Below are 16,942 nucleotides of genomic sequence, written 5' to 3' on the forward strand. Positions count from 1 at the left end.
ATTTTATCTTGTAATCTTTTACACTTTTTTTGTATGTATTTATTAATTTTTAAATTAATTAATTTGGGGTCTGCATGTATGTTCATAATATAATAACATAACATTAATGTTATCATTAATAACATAACATAAAATAAATAATAATTCACTTCTAGTCAAAATAGTGATTTATGACCCCCACGTGACATGATTTCATCATGCACCGGATATGACAGCATCACCATGCGCCCGATATGACACCATCACCACGCAACGGCCTACAAAACACCCGAGATTAATTTATCGACTAATTTGGATTAAATATCGGAGTAATTACAACAATAACATATATTATTTAATGTGTGTGCGCATGCACGTGTTTGCAACCCATCGGGTCGGTTTTCTCTATGTGTTTTCTGTATGTGAATCAATTTAAAATTTAAATAATTTGTGCCGTACCTTGTAGATCAGGGGTCTCAAACACGCGGCCCGTGGGCCAAATGTGGCCCGCAGGACACTAGTTTGAGGCCCCCGCCTTGATATGAAAGTTCAATGTTAGTGCGGCCCGCGCGAGTTTGATATGGATGCTGTATGGTATCATGTACCCAGAAAAAATTATTACGTTTGATTCATGTTCATGTTAAAGGTTAAATAACTGTTAATAGTTATCCTCCCTATCCGTGTGGAAGTGGTAAGTTTTTGGCTATTTAAGTTGAAAGGAAATAACTTGAAGGCTACCGTTTAGGTCGCGAGCTCTTTAGTTTGCGAGTTAGCATGTGTCTCAAGACCTTGCAGTTGCGCAATATGTTGTAAATAAAAAGAGTATAAATGTGACTATAGTCGTGTTTTGTCATGTCTACAGGGCTCTAATAATGCTTTGTTCATTTTAATATGAAAAAAATCATTTGTCTACCCACCAACTATATGTGGTTTCTTAAGTTTTTATTATTTGCTGTTTATTATTATTATTATTATATTTATTTATTACTGATTGATTGATTTTCTTTATTCTTGATTTGTTTATTTATTTTTCATCTTATTTTGTGAAAAAAAATAAAAAGTAAGATATTTGAGAACAGTGGAATGTTTTATCAGAGCTTTTCTTGTAGAAAATCGGAACCGAAGCACTGAAAAAGTTTGTATATTTTTCTGTTTTAAATAAATGCATTTTTTTTGGGGGGGGGAAACCTGATGCGGCCCAGTCTCACCCAGACCCGAGCTCCAGTGGCCCCCAAGTAAATTGAGTTAGAGACCCCTGTTGTAGATCCTCCGGCCTCTCCGTCCTTCCATCCAGCGTGTGGGTATAAAAAAAGATACACTTGTAGTCAAGATGATTAATGACCCTGATGATTAATGACCCTGATGATTAATGACCCTGATTGATGACCTGTCATGACGTCATCACCATGTGCCGGAAGTGGCATTATCACTGTGTACCGGAAGTGGTATCATCACCATGTGCCGGATGTGACGTCATCCCCGCGCTCCGGATGTGATGTCATCACCGTGCGCCAAAGTACCGGACATGGCGCCATCGCCACGTGGCGGCCGTGACGACGTCGCCACATGCCGAACATGGCGCCATCACCGCGCAGCGGCCTACAAAATACCCGAGATCGATTTATCGACTAATTTGGATTAAATATTGGTGTAATTAATACAATAACATATATTATTTATAATTAATTGTAAACCACCCCCTACCCCTCCCGTCAGTCCTCACACAGCCCTTCTTTGTCGATCCATCGGGCCGGTTTTCTCTTATGTGTTTTCTGTATGTGAATCAATTTTAAAAAACATGTCAACGAATTAAATAATGAACGCCTTACCTCGTAGATCCACCGGCATCTCCGTCCGTCCATCAGGCGTGTGGGTATAAACTCTGATAGAACGGCTTTTGGAGATCCTCAGAATCTAACCTCAGATTTTAACAAAGTATTTTAACAAAGGGCCGACTGCAGCTTCAGGCGTGAGCGCCTTAACAAATGGCCGTCCGCTTCCTCAGGGATGTGTGTGTGTGTGAGCTGCCTAAGGCAACCCGTGAATGTGCGACCGGATGGTTTAATTTGATAAAAAACATAGACGTTTGACCCCCCTCGTACTCGTCGACAGCTTCTCCGGATGTGTGTGAGTGTGGGCTGCCTAAGGCATCCCGTGACCGCGCGACCGGATGGTTTAATTTGATAAAAAACATACATTGTTAAAAAACCTCGACGTGTGAGGGGCCGACTTAGGCATGTCCGGGCATGTCCGGATTTTAAAAAACTACCGCTGTGTCAGCATGGCGTATCGGGGGGATGTGGGGGCGTGGAGTACAATAAGCCACAAAACCTAGATCCAGATGAGACGGCCTCATTGTACTCAAAACTCGTCCGTCTTCATGAAAGCATTCTACCCCCCGACAGTATTCCACGGGTATAAAACAAGATCAAAAGTCAACCAAAAGTCATTACCTACATACACATCTGCAGAGAGCTCAACACATTTGTGATATAACTTAAAACCAAACCTTTAACTTCAAGAATCCAATCAATTACTGGCGTTATATTTTTGTAGATATTGTAAAAGCAGGAGTTCATCCACAACGGGGAAATCACACCCGTGAGTACTTATGACAAAATTTAAGTCGGCGATATTCACATTGTTTTAATTGACGGCGTTATGACTTGTAGCGGACTTTGATGAGGAGTTGCCACAGGTGGAAGTTGGTAAGTACTGATTTGCATTAAGTTTGGACCATAAGCCTAGTAAAGCTTATTTTAAAACATCAGCTACAGAGCTATGTGTTACAAGATGTATGACTTTAAAAACATCAATTACAGCGCTACACAAAGTTGCGGAAGGGCAATTTTGCGGAACGTTCAAAGACCGGAGAGAAGGTGATCATACAAAGGAGAATGATTTTGAACCACATGTTCACCGAATGAGTGTTGAAGCGCATCGACGGGACTTGGGTATGTATCGATCTACATCAAGTTAACAACGAGGCTCGTGATGACATTTAAACGTGAATTACAGGGTTAAGCAACATCGCAAAGGAGTGTGTAGAAGCGGATGGAGGTCGTGAGAAAGATCTGGCTTCTGTGGTGACAGAGTCAGAGGGGTGTGACCAAGACTCTGATGATAAACCCGGTAATGTGTGTAATTGATGATGCAATACAATATCCGATCATTATAATATGGTGATATCCTATCATTATAATAACGACGGTGATATTATTCCTTCGCAGAAAGAAGCAGAGGAGCGGCAGATCGAAAGAAAAGAATCAGAGCTCGAAAGTTGTTGATGAAAAGTCTTCTCACCCACGTGCTTCACATCTTAGCTGAAGTCTGGTAATGTGGAGCGTTTTTTTATGGATTTTAATATGGATGAGGGTTACCCAGTTGATGTACCGTGTGAACTGATGGATGTCATAAACGAGTTAAATAGAATCCCCAACGAGCAAAATGACCCACTACCCGAAACAAACGATCATTATGATGCTGGTGATGATCTTTTTTTTGCTATCAGGCAAATCGCAGACTTTGAAGACTTTTTTAATCCACTTGAAAGAGCGCTTGAGCGGCTTAATCAGCCATCAGCGTCTGGTTGTATACACGACGAGCCGTCCTCACAGGCCGGGGGAGGTCTGGCCGAGCCACAGATTGTGAACAGAGACCGTTTCAACAATGTGGAAATAAGACGTGTGCTAAACATTCCCCCTCCTGAGCGTGTACCTAACTTTGCGACCTTCTACGTAGGTGTTATGGAACGCGTGAATGATTTAGTCGATAGAGCTATAGGTGTTTCAGCACCGGGGGATGTTGTGCAGCTGGAGTTGATGGGGGAGGGATTGAGACAACACATAGTCGTCCGAGCGACGGATGACCCTAATCAGAACCGCGTTTCAAGATTTACTGGATCGATTGGTACAATCCAATCTAGAAGTCATGACCGATGCTGGTTTAGAACTTGTCATGCAGGTGGTACGCGACCAGAGAGGTGGGGGAAAACGCAAGTTGGAGAATACACTTGATTGTGAAATCATCCAAAAGAAAAAACGGCATTTGTACACTCTGTACAATAGAGATCAATTATGCTTCGCCACCATTACAGCTCTGATGCTAGATAGCCATCAGACGGTAGAGTCTGCCAGGCAACGGGGTCGGCACCTACAGCATTGTGTAGGCTTGAGCGAACATACCCCGGTGGGTTTTAATGACATCCATAAATTTGAGACGGTTCTGAATCGTAAAATTGTTGTCTTGTACAGAAATGAGGGATTTACACCGCTTTGACACAAATTTCACCAAATCGACAGACACATTGTTTTTGTTTTTGGCGCAGAATCACTACTACGGTGTAAAATCAGTAGCGGCTTTTGTCGGGCACAGGTATTTCTGCCATTTTTGCTACAAAAGGTCACGACAATCTCAACACACATCGATGTCAATGGCATTGCCCCGTTTGCACCGCACACGACTGCATGCGGCAGGAGATGGCTGGAGTTTACCGCTCCGATTGTCGCAAAGTATGCCGCACCAAAGTTTGTTTTGTCAAACACAAGGAGCGCAAACACACGACCAAAAGCGGGGTCTGCGTTAGCACGTGCGACTTGTGGAAAAGGTGTGATCAATGCAATATGACGTACTACGTCAACAAGAACAAACCCCCCAGAAAGCATGTATGTCCTGTTAGACGATGTCAGACCTGCAACGAACAAATGCCTCGTGATAATGATGCAACCCCCCACCTGTGTTTCATGCAACCGCTAACGACAGAAAAACCATGCGATAGCCTGATATTCTATGATTTTGAAACCTACGTTGATCAAAACAACAAACACGTCCCTTACCTGGTGTGTACAAAAACATTGGGCGGAACTGAGCTGAGTTGGTTTGGGGTGGACTGCGTCAAAAAATTTCTCCTCCACTTCAGGAGAAATAAGTTTAAATGGTCGACTTTAATATCTCACAACGCAAGAGGATTTGACAGCTATTTGATCCTCAATCAAATGATAGAGATGAAACTCACGCCATCCATTATCATGACGGGGAGTAAAGTTCTGAGTTTTACAGACCAAGATTACAATTTAAAGTACATCGATTCGCTGTCATTCCTCACCATGCGACTCAGCGCCAGGCCCAAAGCCTTAGGGTTTGAAAATCAAACTAAAGGTTATTTTCCACACGAGTTCAGCTCCATGGAGCATCTAAAGTACGTAGGCCCATACCCGCCGCCCGACGCTTACGGCCTACAACGTATGGCTCCGGCTGAGAAAGAGTTGTTTCTTGCTTGGTACGGTAAAGAGTGCGGTGGCACATTTAACTTTGAGAAGGAAGCTTTGCTCTATTGCAAAAACGATGTCGACATTTTGTTCCAGGCGTGCTCTAGATTCAGAGATGAATTTCTTAGCGAGACGGATGTAGACCCGATGAGCTGCATCACCATAGCCTCAGCCTGTATGAAAGTGTTCAGGACCAGGTTCTTAAAACCTAACACGGTCGCTATACCGCCGCCAGACAATTATGCGCGTCAACACAAATCATACTCACAAGCGGGCATCCAATATTTGGAATGGGTTGCTCACAGCAAAAAAGTGTTCATTAAACACCCGCTGAAGATTGGCGAGTACTTTGTAGACGGTTATGCCGAGTCAGGGGGTATAAAATATGTCTGGGAGTTCCTGGGTTGTTTTTTTCACGGATGCTCCGATTGTTTTCAACCGTCTGAGATTTGTCCATTGACGAAGCGCCCCTTTCAGAAGAAATTAGAGGCGTTAAAGACCAAACACGGGACGCGTGTCACGGTAATGAAGGAGCACGAGTGGGATAACATGAAAAAGACGCATCCGGGGGGTGCAGGCATTCCTGCGTAACTATAACCCTCCGGAGCCTCTTTCACCGCGGCAGGCCTTTTTCGGGGGTCGAACGAGTGCGTTTACTCTAAGGTATACGGCTGCGCAAAACGAACGCGTGATGTACGTTGATGTCACTTCCCTGTATCCTTACGTGAACAGCAACTTTGCTTACCCGAGGGCTCTGACCGGTGTGTGGGTCACGGTTGAATTCAACAAAGCCGTTGAATTAGGTTACAGGGTGGCCGCGATTATGGAGGTGTGGCATTTTGAAAGGTCTACGACGCCATCTTTGTGGATTATATGCATACTTTTCTGAAGGGGAAACAGGAGGCCTCCGGGTACCCCCCCACCCCCCGGTGTGGTTGATGACGAAAGCAGAGAAAAGTACCGACGCGACTACCAAACCCATCAGGGTATCCGCTTAGACCCGTCTAAAATCAAACCAAACCCGGCAAAGAGACAGATGTCTAAACTCTTTCTGAATTCTCTTTGGGGGAAACTAGGACAGAGGGATAATTTAGCCCAAACCCAACTCGTCAGAAACCCTGACGATTTTTTCAACCTCATGTTTTCGGGTAAATATGAACTCAAGTACTTTTCCTTCCTCAACGATGATACAGTATAATTACAATCGGCGTTACATCAAGCCCTCCGGTAAATCCTCCAACATCTTTTACGCCTGTTTTACAACGGCGTACGCCAGGATGTTAATGTACAGGTACCTGGAGCAGCTACAGCTACAGACTTTTTGGTTTTCTTGGATACCTTTACTCTGAAGAACCAGCGTCCGCTCGCAGATTTCCGAGACATCCACACAGCGCTGAAAGCCGTTTGTTGCTGCATGATCAATGGAATGATACAATCGAACACACCCCAGTCATTGGAATTCAGCGTTGCCACGTCGGGGAATGTTGTTATTTGAACATCTTTGGTTTGAAAAAAGGACAACTCTCCCAGACCGTAGTGGAACTTGTAACCCCAAAAACCACTTTGGCCATAATCCTCCAGACTTCGGAAGCTTCTGCCCCCGTTGCAGAAACATGAGGGTTTTACGTGAAGCATTTTTGTCGTCATCTTCATCGTGATGGTAAATAGAGACCGATGTTTCACTGATCATACTGTTGATGGGGTAGAATGCTTTCATGAAGACGGACGAGTTTTGAGTACAATGAGGCCGTCTCATCTGGAGCTAGGTTTTGTGGCTTATTGTACTCCACGCCCCCCGCAACCCCCCCGATACGCCATGCTGACGCAGCGGTAGTTTTTTAAAATCCGGACATGCCCGTACATGTCTAAGTTGGCCCCTCACACGTCGAGGTTTTTTAACAATGTATGTTTTTTATCAAATTAAACCATCCGGTCGCGCGGTCACGGGATGCCTTAGGCAGCCCCCACTCACACACATCCGGAGAAGCTGTCGACCGTTTGATAAAGTACGAGGGGGGTCAAACGTCTATGTTTTTTATCAAATTAAACCATCCGGTCGCACATTCACGGGTTGCCTTAGGCAGTTCACACGCACACACATCCCTGAGGAAGCGGACGGCCATTTGTTAAGGCGCTCACGCCCGAAGCTGCAGTCGGCCCTTTGTTAAAATACTTTGTTAAAATCTGAGGTTAGATTCTGAGGATCTCCAAAAGCGGTTCTATCAGAGTTTATACCCACACGCCTGATGGACGGACGGAGATGCCGGTGGATCTACGAGGTAAGGCGTTCATTATTTAATTCGTTGACATGTTTTTTAAAATTGATTCACATACAGAAAACACATAAGAGAAAACCGGCCCGATGGATCGACAAAGAAGGGCTGTGTGAGGACTGACGGGAGGGGTAGGGGGTGGTTTACAATTAATTATAAATAATATATGTTATTGTATTAATTACACCAATATTTAATCCAAATTAGTCGATAAATCGATCTCGGGTATTTTGTAGGCCGCTGCGCGGTGATGGCGCCATGTTCGGCACGTGGCGACGTCGTCACGGCCGCCACGTGGCGATGGCGCCATGTCCGGTACTTTGGCGCACGGTGATGACATCACATCCGGAGCGCGGGGATGACGTCACATCCGGCACACGGTGATGATACCACTTCCGGCACACAGTGATAATGCCACTTCCGGCACATGGTGATGACGCCGCTTCCGGCACACGGTGATGACGCCACTTCCGGCACATGGTGATGACGTCATGACAGGTCATCAATCAGGGTCATTAATCATCAGGGTCATTAATCATCTTGACTACAAGTGTATCTTTTTTTATACCCACACGCTGGATGGAAGGACGGAGAGGCCGGAGGATCTACAACAGGGGTCTCTAACTCAATTTACTTGGGGGCCACTGGAGCTCGGGTCTGGGTGAGACTGGGCCGCATCAGGTTCCCCCCCCCAAAAAAAAAATGTATTTATTTAAAACAGAAAAATATACAAACTTGTTCAGTGCTTCGGTTCCGATTTTCTACAAGAAAAGCTCTGATAAAACATTCCACTGTTCTCAAATATCTTACTTTTTATTTTTTTTCACAAAATAAGATGAAAAATAAATAAACAAATCAAGAATAAAGAAAATCAATCAATCAGTAATAAATAAATATAATAATAATAATAATAAAAACTTAAGAAACCACATATAGTTGGTGGGTAGACAAATGATTTTTTTCATATTAAAATGAACAAAGCATTATTAGAGCCCTGTAGACATGACAAAACACGACTATAGTCACATTTATACTCTTTTTATTTACAACATATTGCGCAACTGCAGGGTCTTGAGACACATGCTAACTCGCAAACTAGAGAGCTAGCGACCTAAACGGTAGCCTTCAAAGTTATTTCCTTTCAACTTAAATAGCCAAAAACTTACCACTTCCACACGGATAGGGAGGATAACTATTAACAGTTATTTAACCTTTAACATGAACATTAATCAAACGTAATAATTTTTTCTGGGTACGTGATACCATACAGCAGGGGTCTCAAACACGTGGCCCGCGGGCCAAATGTGGCCCGCAGGAAACTAGTTTGAGGCCCCCGCCTTGATATGAAAGTTAGCCGCACTAACATTAAACTTTCATATCAAGGCGGGGGGGCCTCAAACTAGTGTCCTGCGGGCCACATTTGAGACCCCCGGGTGTACACGCTATCATTATAAAAAGGGATGCAATCAAGACGTCTCCCTTTGATGTAACTTCCTTTACCCCCTACCCTGCAGATGGCACCAATGACGTGTCCTTTCTATTGTAATGTAAATCATTTGCATGCTATGGAGTCCCCACTAAGAGACACAGACACACCACAATGCATACAAAATGTTGTCTGACCTCTTTGTTATGCAAAGGTTATAAAAACTTCCCACTTAGGATGATAGAATTGTTTTGAAATGTGCATATTTATTCCATGTATTGCATGATATATAAACCAGTGTTTTCAAGTGAGAGTCAATATAAAAGCGAAGGACTATGAGTACATTGAGTACTTTTACGTCTCTTCTGTGAGCACTTTCAGGTCAGGCACACAAAACCGGAAGACCAAAAAACCCTATGAAACGCACCTCAATGTTTATCATAATTATCATAATTGTTACAAAGTGAGCAATGTACATACATTTTACTTTAAAATGCGCTACCTAAAATACTTATACTAGATTGTGATACTGTTCAGTTGGCAAGTCAAAGAAATACTGGTTGCTCTTGTCCCGTTAGGAGCCTGTAGGTGGAGGCCGGCATGGTCTTCAAGTGAATCTGTGAGAAGAATACAAAATGAACTTATCTCCATAATCCCAAAAATGTAATTCTTTTATATTATAATAGTAGATTTTCCCTCACCTCTCCGACTGCATTTGTCAGGATGTGAATGATCTTGTCGTGCGGCGTGGCGACGACGCTCTGCCCGTTAATTTCAATGATGCGATGTCCAACTCTGATGCCTCCTCTTTCGGCAATACCGCCTCGCATTAGACTGCAGATCTGAGAAAGAAAAGGATGCTTTTCATTAAAAAAAAAAAAAAGATGCAAATAAAAGCACAAAGTTGACTTACAATGCCGTCTTCCACGCTGAAACCCAGTTGGAACTTTGGATCTGGTCTTCTGATGATCGCCATGGTGACGGGAGGACAGTGGACGATGCTGAGCTTAACATACTTCTGGCTTTTCAAGTCCTGAGACAAACACAAAATGTAGGCGGTCCATATTGACGGTGAAAGAAAATCATCCTTATGTATGAATTGTGGGCGGCACGGCGGACGAGTGGTTAGCGCGCAGACCTCACAGCTAGGAAACAGCTGTTCAATTCCTCGGCCATCTCTTTGTGAAGTCTCCCCGTGCATGCGTGGGTTTTCTCCGGGTACTCCGGTTTCCTCCCACATTCCAAAAACATGCTAGGTTAATTAGCGACTCCAAATTGTCCATAGGTATGAATGTGAGTGTGAATGGTTGTTTGTCTATATGTGCCCTGTGATTGGCTGGCTGGCCACCCACCAGTCCAGGGTGTACCCCGCCTCTCCCGCCCAAAGACAGCTGGGATAGGCTCCAGCACCGCCACGACAGTATCACTCGGATACTGTGAACATCCAGCAGCAACACAACATTTTGGCATGACTACTATTTTGATGAAAAATATACTGAACCAGGGCTGCACGGTGGACGGGTGGTGAGCACACAGGCTTCACAGCTAGGAGACCCATGTTCAATTCCACCCTCGGCCGTCTCTGTGTGGAGTTAGCATGTTCTCCCCGTGCATGCGTGGGTTTTCTCCGGGTACTCCGGTTTCCTCCCACATTCCAAAAACATGCTAGGTTAATTAGCGACTCCAAATTGTCCATAGGTATGAATGTGAGTGTGAATGGTTGTTTGTCTATATGTGCCCTGTGATTGGCCGGCCACCAGTCCAGGGTGTACCCCGCCTCTCGCCCGAAGACAGCTGGGATAGGCTCCAGCATACCCCCACAATCCTAGTGAGGATAAGCGGCATAGAAACTTACAAGAAGAAAGTTGAAATAGTTAACAGAACTGGAAAATCAGCTGTAATTTTGCAAGAATAAAGTCAAAATATTGAGAAAAAAATTGGCAATTTGACGAGAATAAATTTGTAATAATATCATGCTAGGTGAATTAGCGACTCCAAATTGTCCATAGGTATGAATGTGAGTGTGAATGGTTGTTTGTCTATATGTGCCCTGTGATTGGCTGGCCACCAGTCTCGGCCAAAGACAGCTGGGATAGCGCACAGGCCTCACAATAATAATAATTTGATGTAAGAATTATTTCTTAATGTTAGATTTTTAAAATTTTCTTAAAATACGCTTGAATTAAAGATTGGATTTTCCTCTTTTTTTCCCATTTGGTCCTATATTTTTTTTTAGAAAAACAATAATTTATTAGAAGCTGAAGAACACATCTTAACAAGGTGTGTCGATTATTAATGATTAATATGGGAAACAGAACTCAAAGTCCACCTAATCAATACAAATATATCCTCACGCTGCACAGAAACTAGATACAAAAATCAGGTCATGATTCCAACGTGGACCACATCCTCGCTTACCCGGATGATGTTCTGGCAGGTGGTGATGGGTAAACCCACCATACTGGTGCTGTTGACGGACATGATGCGATCGCCAATGCTGAGCTCCCCGCAGCGCTCGGCGGGTCCTCCGTGAAGGAGGTTGGCCACCATCACTGTGGGCAGGATGGAACCCCAGCCCGACTCCACCACTGCTAACCCTAGAATTTCTCCTGGAGCCTTGGTGATAGCAACCTGATAAACAGAACGCCATTATCTTCATTTTAACGGGACTGACTTTAAAGTTTAAATCCATGAATTACTCGACTTACATCTCTGATGTTCTGGGAGTCAGAGAAGTGGGCCAGATCTCCATTGTAGAGCTCCTGGCTTTCCAGGTAGTCGCTGTACTCGCCAGGGCGTAGATCACTGGCCTTGATACCGTTGACCTGAAGGAACTGCTGGTAGGCCACCCCGAATGCTTGGCCGATAGCCTGAGCGATGATCTGCGCCTGCGTGGACGCACATTGAAACGTGACCAAACACGTACGTGTGAATGCAGCACGAAATTGGCGTCCACCCGAACTCACATCCTCGGAAGAAAAGACGTGGCAGACCATCAAGCACTTCTGAGGCTTGGCGGAGGAGGAAGAGGTGGCGGCGGCGGTGCTTTCTTGCTCTTTACGCTTCCGACGTGCCATCAGGACAACGATGTCGCCGATGTCAGCGATGTAAGAGATCATCTGCAAAGCGTGATCCATCATGGCCTCCTGAGTGGTCACATGACATATGAACGTTAACTATGTCTAAAATCGGGATGTCTGGTTACCTCTTCAAACACTCTAAGGCACTACAACATTTATAGAAGATTAATTAGGTTCATTGGTTAAGATTAATTTCTGTGATAGGCGGCACGGCGATGGAGTGGTTAGCGCGCAGACCTCACAGCTAGGAGACCCGAGTTCAATTACACCCTCGGCCATCTCTGTGTGGAGTTTGCACTCCGGTTTCCTCCCACATTCCAAAAACATGCTAGGTTAATTAGCGACTCCAAATTGTCCATAGGTATGAATGTGAGTGTGAATGGTTGTTTGTCTACGTATATGTGCCCTGTAATTGGCTGGCCACCAGTCCAGGGTGTACAACGCCTCTCGCCCAAAAGACAGCTGGGATAGGCTCCAGCACCCCCACGACAGTATCACTCGGATACTGTGAACATCCAGCAGCAACACAACATTTTGGCATGACTGCTATTTTGATGGAAAAATATACTGAACCAGGGCTGCACAGAGGCCGAGTGGTTAGCACACAGGCTTCACAGCTAGAAGACCCGAGTTCAATTCCATCAACGGCCATCTCTGTGTGGAGTTTGCATGTTCTCCCCGTGCATGCGTGGGTTTTCTCCGAGTACTCCGGTTTCCTCCCACATTCCAAAAACATGCTAGGTTAATTAGCCACTCCAAATTGTCCATAGGTATGAATGTGAGTGTGAATGGTTGTTTGTCTATATGTGCCCAGCACCCCCCGCTGCCCCCTACCTGAGTATCAGCAGAAAGAACTTTAATCCTCTGAGTGGAGATGAAGAGATCCACTTCTGTCATTGGTTGGGATTCCCCTTCTGGAGCCTGAAACGACCCAGAATCCAAAATTTAAAAAGGCCCTGTTCACATCAGATTTATTTTTTTGCAAGTCAAAAATAATTTGTGTCCACACAGATGAACGTAATACACAGTGACGCCATCTTTTCTTAGACTATCATTTTTTTTTCACTCTGAAAGCCATTTAAAAAAAATCATAACTGTTCCCAGCATCAACAATAAGCGTTGTTGACTGAGTTTACCTTAATGCGATCCACCGCCTCCTGAGCCTGGGTCATGCGGGCGTTAGTAGATGGGTTCCTCTCTGATTTGATCTGGGTGGAGCCCATGTACTTGGCACCAAATATGACTCCATCTAAGAGATCTTCAGGGTCACAAGGACCAGGTACTGGAAGATAAAACATGTATCATATCTGATCTTCTGTCTCTCAATCAAAAAAAAATTAAAACAAGACTTACCGTCTTTATATGAAGGATGCTCATCAGCATTCTGTATGACCACAAAATTACATATCAGTCACGTTTCTGATTAGGTTTTGTTAATGTTGTGCTTTAGCCGTAGCCGATTCTGACATTCATGATCTCGTGTAATCAGTTCCCAGTTCCACATGTCCAAAAGGAGGAGGAAGAAGCAAAGCTTATTAAATCCTACCCCTCCATCTGGTATTTTTACAATCAGTAACTGTTACATTTCACTTCCTGCTTTCTTAATTAAATTAAATTACATTACATTTTAAATTACATTACATATTAAATTATTTAATTTTAAATTAAATTAAATTATTTAATTTTAAATTATTTAATTTTAAATTAAATAAAATTATTTAATTTTAAATTAAATAAAATTAAATTAATGTAATTTTATTTTATTTAATTTTAAATAAAATTAAATCTAATTATTTAAATTAAATAAAATTAAATTAATGTATTTTAAGTAATTTAATTTAAATAAAATAAATTAAATAAATTAAATTAATTTTAAATTAAATTAATTTTAAATTAAATTAATGTAATTTCATTTTATTTTATTTTAAATAAAATAAAACAGAATTAAATTAAATAAAATTACATTTTATTTTTTTTTTAAATAATTAATTTAAATTAATTTAATTTAATTTTAAATTAAATAAAACAAAATTATTTAATTTTAAATTGAATAAAATTAATTTTATAAAAAAAAATACAATTATTTAATTTACTTTAACCTTATTTTATTTTATTTATATGGTTTTTTTTTTTAATCATCATACCAACCAAGTACACCAACCTCCGCACTTTCTGCTGCAGTCGCCTCCTCCCCTGGAGCCTCTTCCCCCTGTTTCAGCCACACCGGCTCAGGAGAGTCTTCATCGGGCAGTGAGGTGACAGACTTGTCCCTGTGCCGCTGCTGTTGACCATTCCCATAATGTCCCCAGAACCTCTGGACGTCCTCCTGGTTGTAGGATACAGAAACAACAGCGTCCACTTCCCCGGAGTGGGGGACGTAGCCGGGATGGGGTGAAGCAGCGATGGCAGCGCCCTGCAGCAGTCCCAGCACGTCTCGCTGGTGGCTTTCGGAAAACAATAACCCCGTGGTTTCGGTGCTATCATCTCTTAAGGGCGAAAGAGAAGAACGTGTCTCAAGATCGGAGAGACCAGAGTCCTGCTGATGATCAAAGCAAGGTGATGTTCTGGGACGAAGTTGATGCTCTTCTCCGATGAGCTGAAGTTGGCCGAGCAGATCTTGGATACGAGTGTGGTCTTCATCATCACCTTGTATTCGGTTTACAGGGTCATCCTCAAGATCCGGACATGTCGTTGTCTCCTGGCGGGTATCTCCATCTTCTTCAACGTCACCCGCTTCCGGCTCATGCACCTGGTTTGAAGCTGCATCAAGCTCCCGCTCGTTATCGTCAGGTGAGACCACAGCGCAATTCGCACGCACGCCACCCGAGCTCACCTCTTCGACATCGGCGGGCGTATCGAAGAAGCTGGGGTCCTCCGGTTCTTCTGTTGAGCCCGCCTCAGTGGAAGAGTCCGACCTCCAGTCTAAAGGAGGAGGCTCTATCGGGTTGTAGACATCCAAACCCTCCAACTGGGAATCCGCAGACACCTCGCATTTGAGCTCCGCATCCACGGGCTCTCCATCAATGGAGGCCATGTTGGATATTGCAGAGCTGGGACCGATATCCATTTTTTGACAGCGCCTGTCGAAGTTAAAAAAAAAAAAAAAGGGAGCACTGTTACATTTAGACCAGGGGTCTCAAACTCAATTTACCTGGGGGCCACTGGAGCTAGGGTCTGGGCAAGGCTGGGCAGCATCAGGTTTTCAACAAAAAACAAAAACGCATTTATTAAAAACAGAAAAATATACAAACTTTTTCAGTGCTTTGGTTTCGATTTTCTACAATAAAAGCTCTGATAAAACATTCCACTGTTAATATCAAATATCTTCATTTTTTCTGCACAAAATAAAAAAATAAACAAAAAAAAATAAATAAATCAAGAATAAAGAAAGTCAATCAATCAGTAATAAATAAATAAAATAATAATAATAAAACGGCAAATAATAAAAACTTAGTTGGTGGGTAGACAAATTATTTTTTTCAGATTAAAATTACCAAAGCACATTTATACTTTTTTTTTTATTTACAACATATTGCGCAACTGCAGGGTCTTGAGACACACGCTAACTAGCAAACTACAGAGCTAGCGACCTAAACGGTAGCCTTCAAGTTATTTCCTTTCAACTTAAATAGCCAAAAACTTACCACTTCCACACGGATAGGGAGGATAACTATTAACAGTTATTTAACCTTTAACATGAACATGAATCAAACGTAATAATTTTTTTCTGGGCACATGATACCATCCAGCATCCATATCAAACTTGTGCGGGCCCGCACTAACATTAAACTTTCATATCAAGGCGGGGGGGCCTCAAACTAGTGTCCTGCGGGCCACATTTGGCCCGCGGGCCGCGTGTTTGAGACCACTGATTTAGATTTTTTTTTTTTTTTAAATAGCTGCATAGCTTTTAGTAAAACTTGACCCATGCCCATCAAGATAAGCGGGAACAAAGTACACTGACAACCATATACCAAAGTACTGCATGAACAAACAGGGTTACCGTTACATGTATCCGAATTTAGCATTGAAATGCGTTCTATCGTGTCAATTCAAGTCCAAAACAACCGAGTTAAAACACCTCAATTTGGCGATTTGATTCAAGATGTCAATGTTATAGAAGAAAATATACAGTAGTCACTGTAAATTATATCAGTAAGTGTAAATAAAATGTATATCCACGACTGACGCTAATGACAGGGAGAACTTGGAACTAATAAACAGTGTGCTACATGGTTAGCATTGAGTTAGGAGGAGACTTTAAAATGGCAACTACGGACAAAGTCGTTGAAAACGTCTATTTTAACAGCATAACATAAACCACAGTAAACATTTAGACAAGTTCTGACCTGATATTTCGAGTCAGTCGGACTTTCTTTGTGCCCACACGGATGTCCCTTGGGGTGCCACGACATATAACTTGATGTCCGCCGAGGTCTTATCCTAAAAGTGCTTCTATTCGTCATACTAACAACTGACTTGCCATGAAATATGTTAGTTTCACGTCAATCTATAATCGACCGCTTAATGTACAGTCGCAAATCTTTTCATTGTGTTTCTCTCCTTAACAGAATAGTCGTATTATTTGTTGGCTGTGGCATAAAGAAGAAAAAAATAGTTGCATTCAGGTGTTGTAGGTTTCCTAATAACTCACACACGAGAAGGCTTCGTAAACAAAATGGCAGCTTGTTAATACAATTAAATTGACTACTATGTCTTCATTTACCCCGTCTGTAGCAGTAGCTGTGGGTCATGTAATTTTTATGCTCATTTTTTGCGAGTTTGGTTACTCGTAAAGTTGAGCAACTCGAGATTCCTTGAACGCAACAGTCCTCTGAATAGCTAACGTCACTAGCGAGGACCAGCCCAGCTCAGTCGAGCAGGAGCACATCGATGTATTTACAGTCTATAAACAGC

The 16,942-nt window shown here is 42.8% G+C and overlaps 1 protein-coding gene across 2 annotated transcripts; it reads right to left on the reverse strand.

Moving 5' to 3' along the window:
• Window positions 1-8,593: 8,593 nt before the first annotated feature.
• LOC131129582 (amyloid-beta A4 precursor protein-binding family A member 3) lies at window positions 8,594-16,642 on the reverse strand. Of its 2 annotated transcripts, none has more exons than XM_058073285.2 (11): window positions 16,375-16,642; window positions 14,187-15,209; window positions 13,379-13,409; window positions 13,162-13,307; window positions 12,860-12,946; window positions 11,912-12,091; window positions 11,654-11,833; window positions 11,364-11,576; window positions 9,859-9,978; window positions 9,647-9,787; window positions 8,594-9,562 (listed from the first exon to the last, which is right to left on the reverse strand). In XM_058073285.2, the coding sequence occupies exons 2-11, from the start codon at window positions 15,090-15,092 to the stop codon at window positions 9,491-9,493; spliced, it is 2,076 nt and encodes a 691-aa protein (XP_057929268.2). In that variant the 5' UTR covers window positions 15,093-15,209; window positions 16,375-16,642; the 3' UTR covers window positions 8,594-9,490. The 2 variants fall into 2 exon arrangements, with proteins under 2 accessions (XP_057929268.2, XP_057929267.2); XM_058073284.2 differs by having other exon boundaries at window positions 8,595-9,562; window positions 14,187-15,105.
• Between the last annotated feature and the right edge of the window lie 300 nt (window positions 16,643-16,942).

The sequence above is a fragment of the Doryrhamphus excisus genome, linkage group LG4 (assembly GCF_037039965.1).
Source record: "Doryrhamphus excisus strain RoL-2023G ecotype Guam linkage group LG4, RoL_Dexc_Guam_v1.1, whole genome shotgun sequence".
NCBI lineage: Eukaryota > Metazoa > Chordata > Actinopteri > Syngnathiformes > Syngnathidae > Doryrhamphus > Doryrhamphus excisus.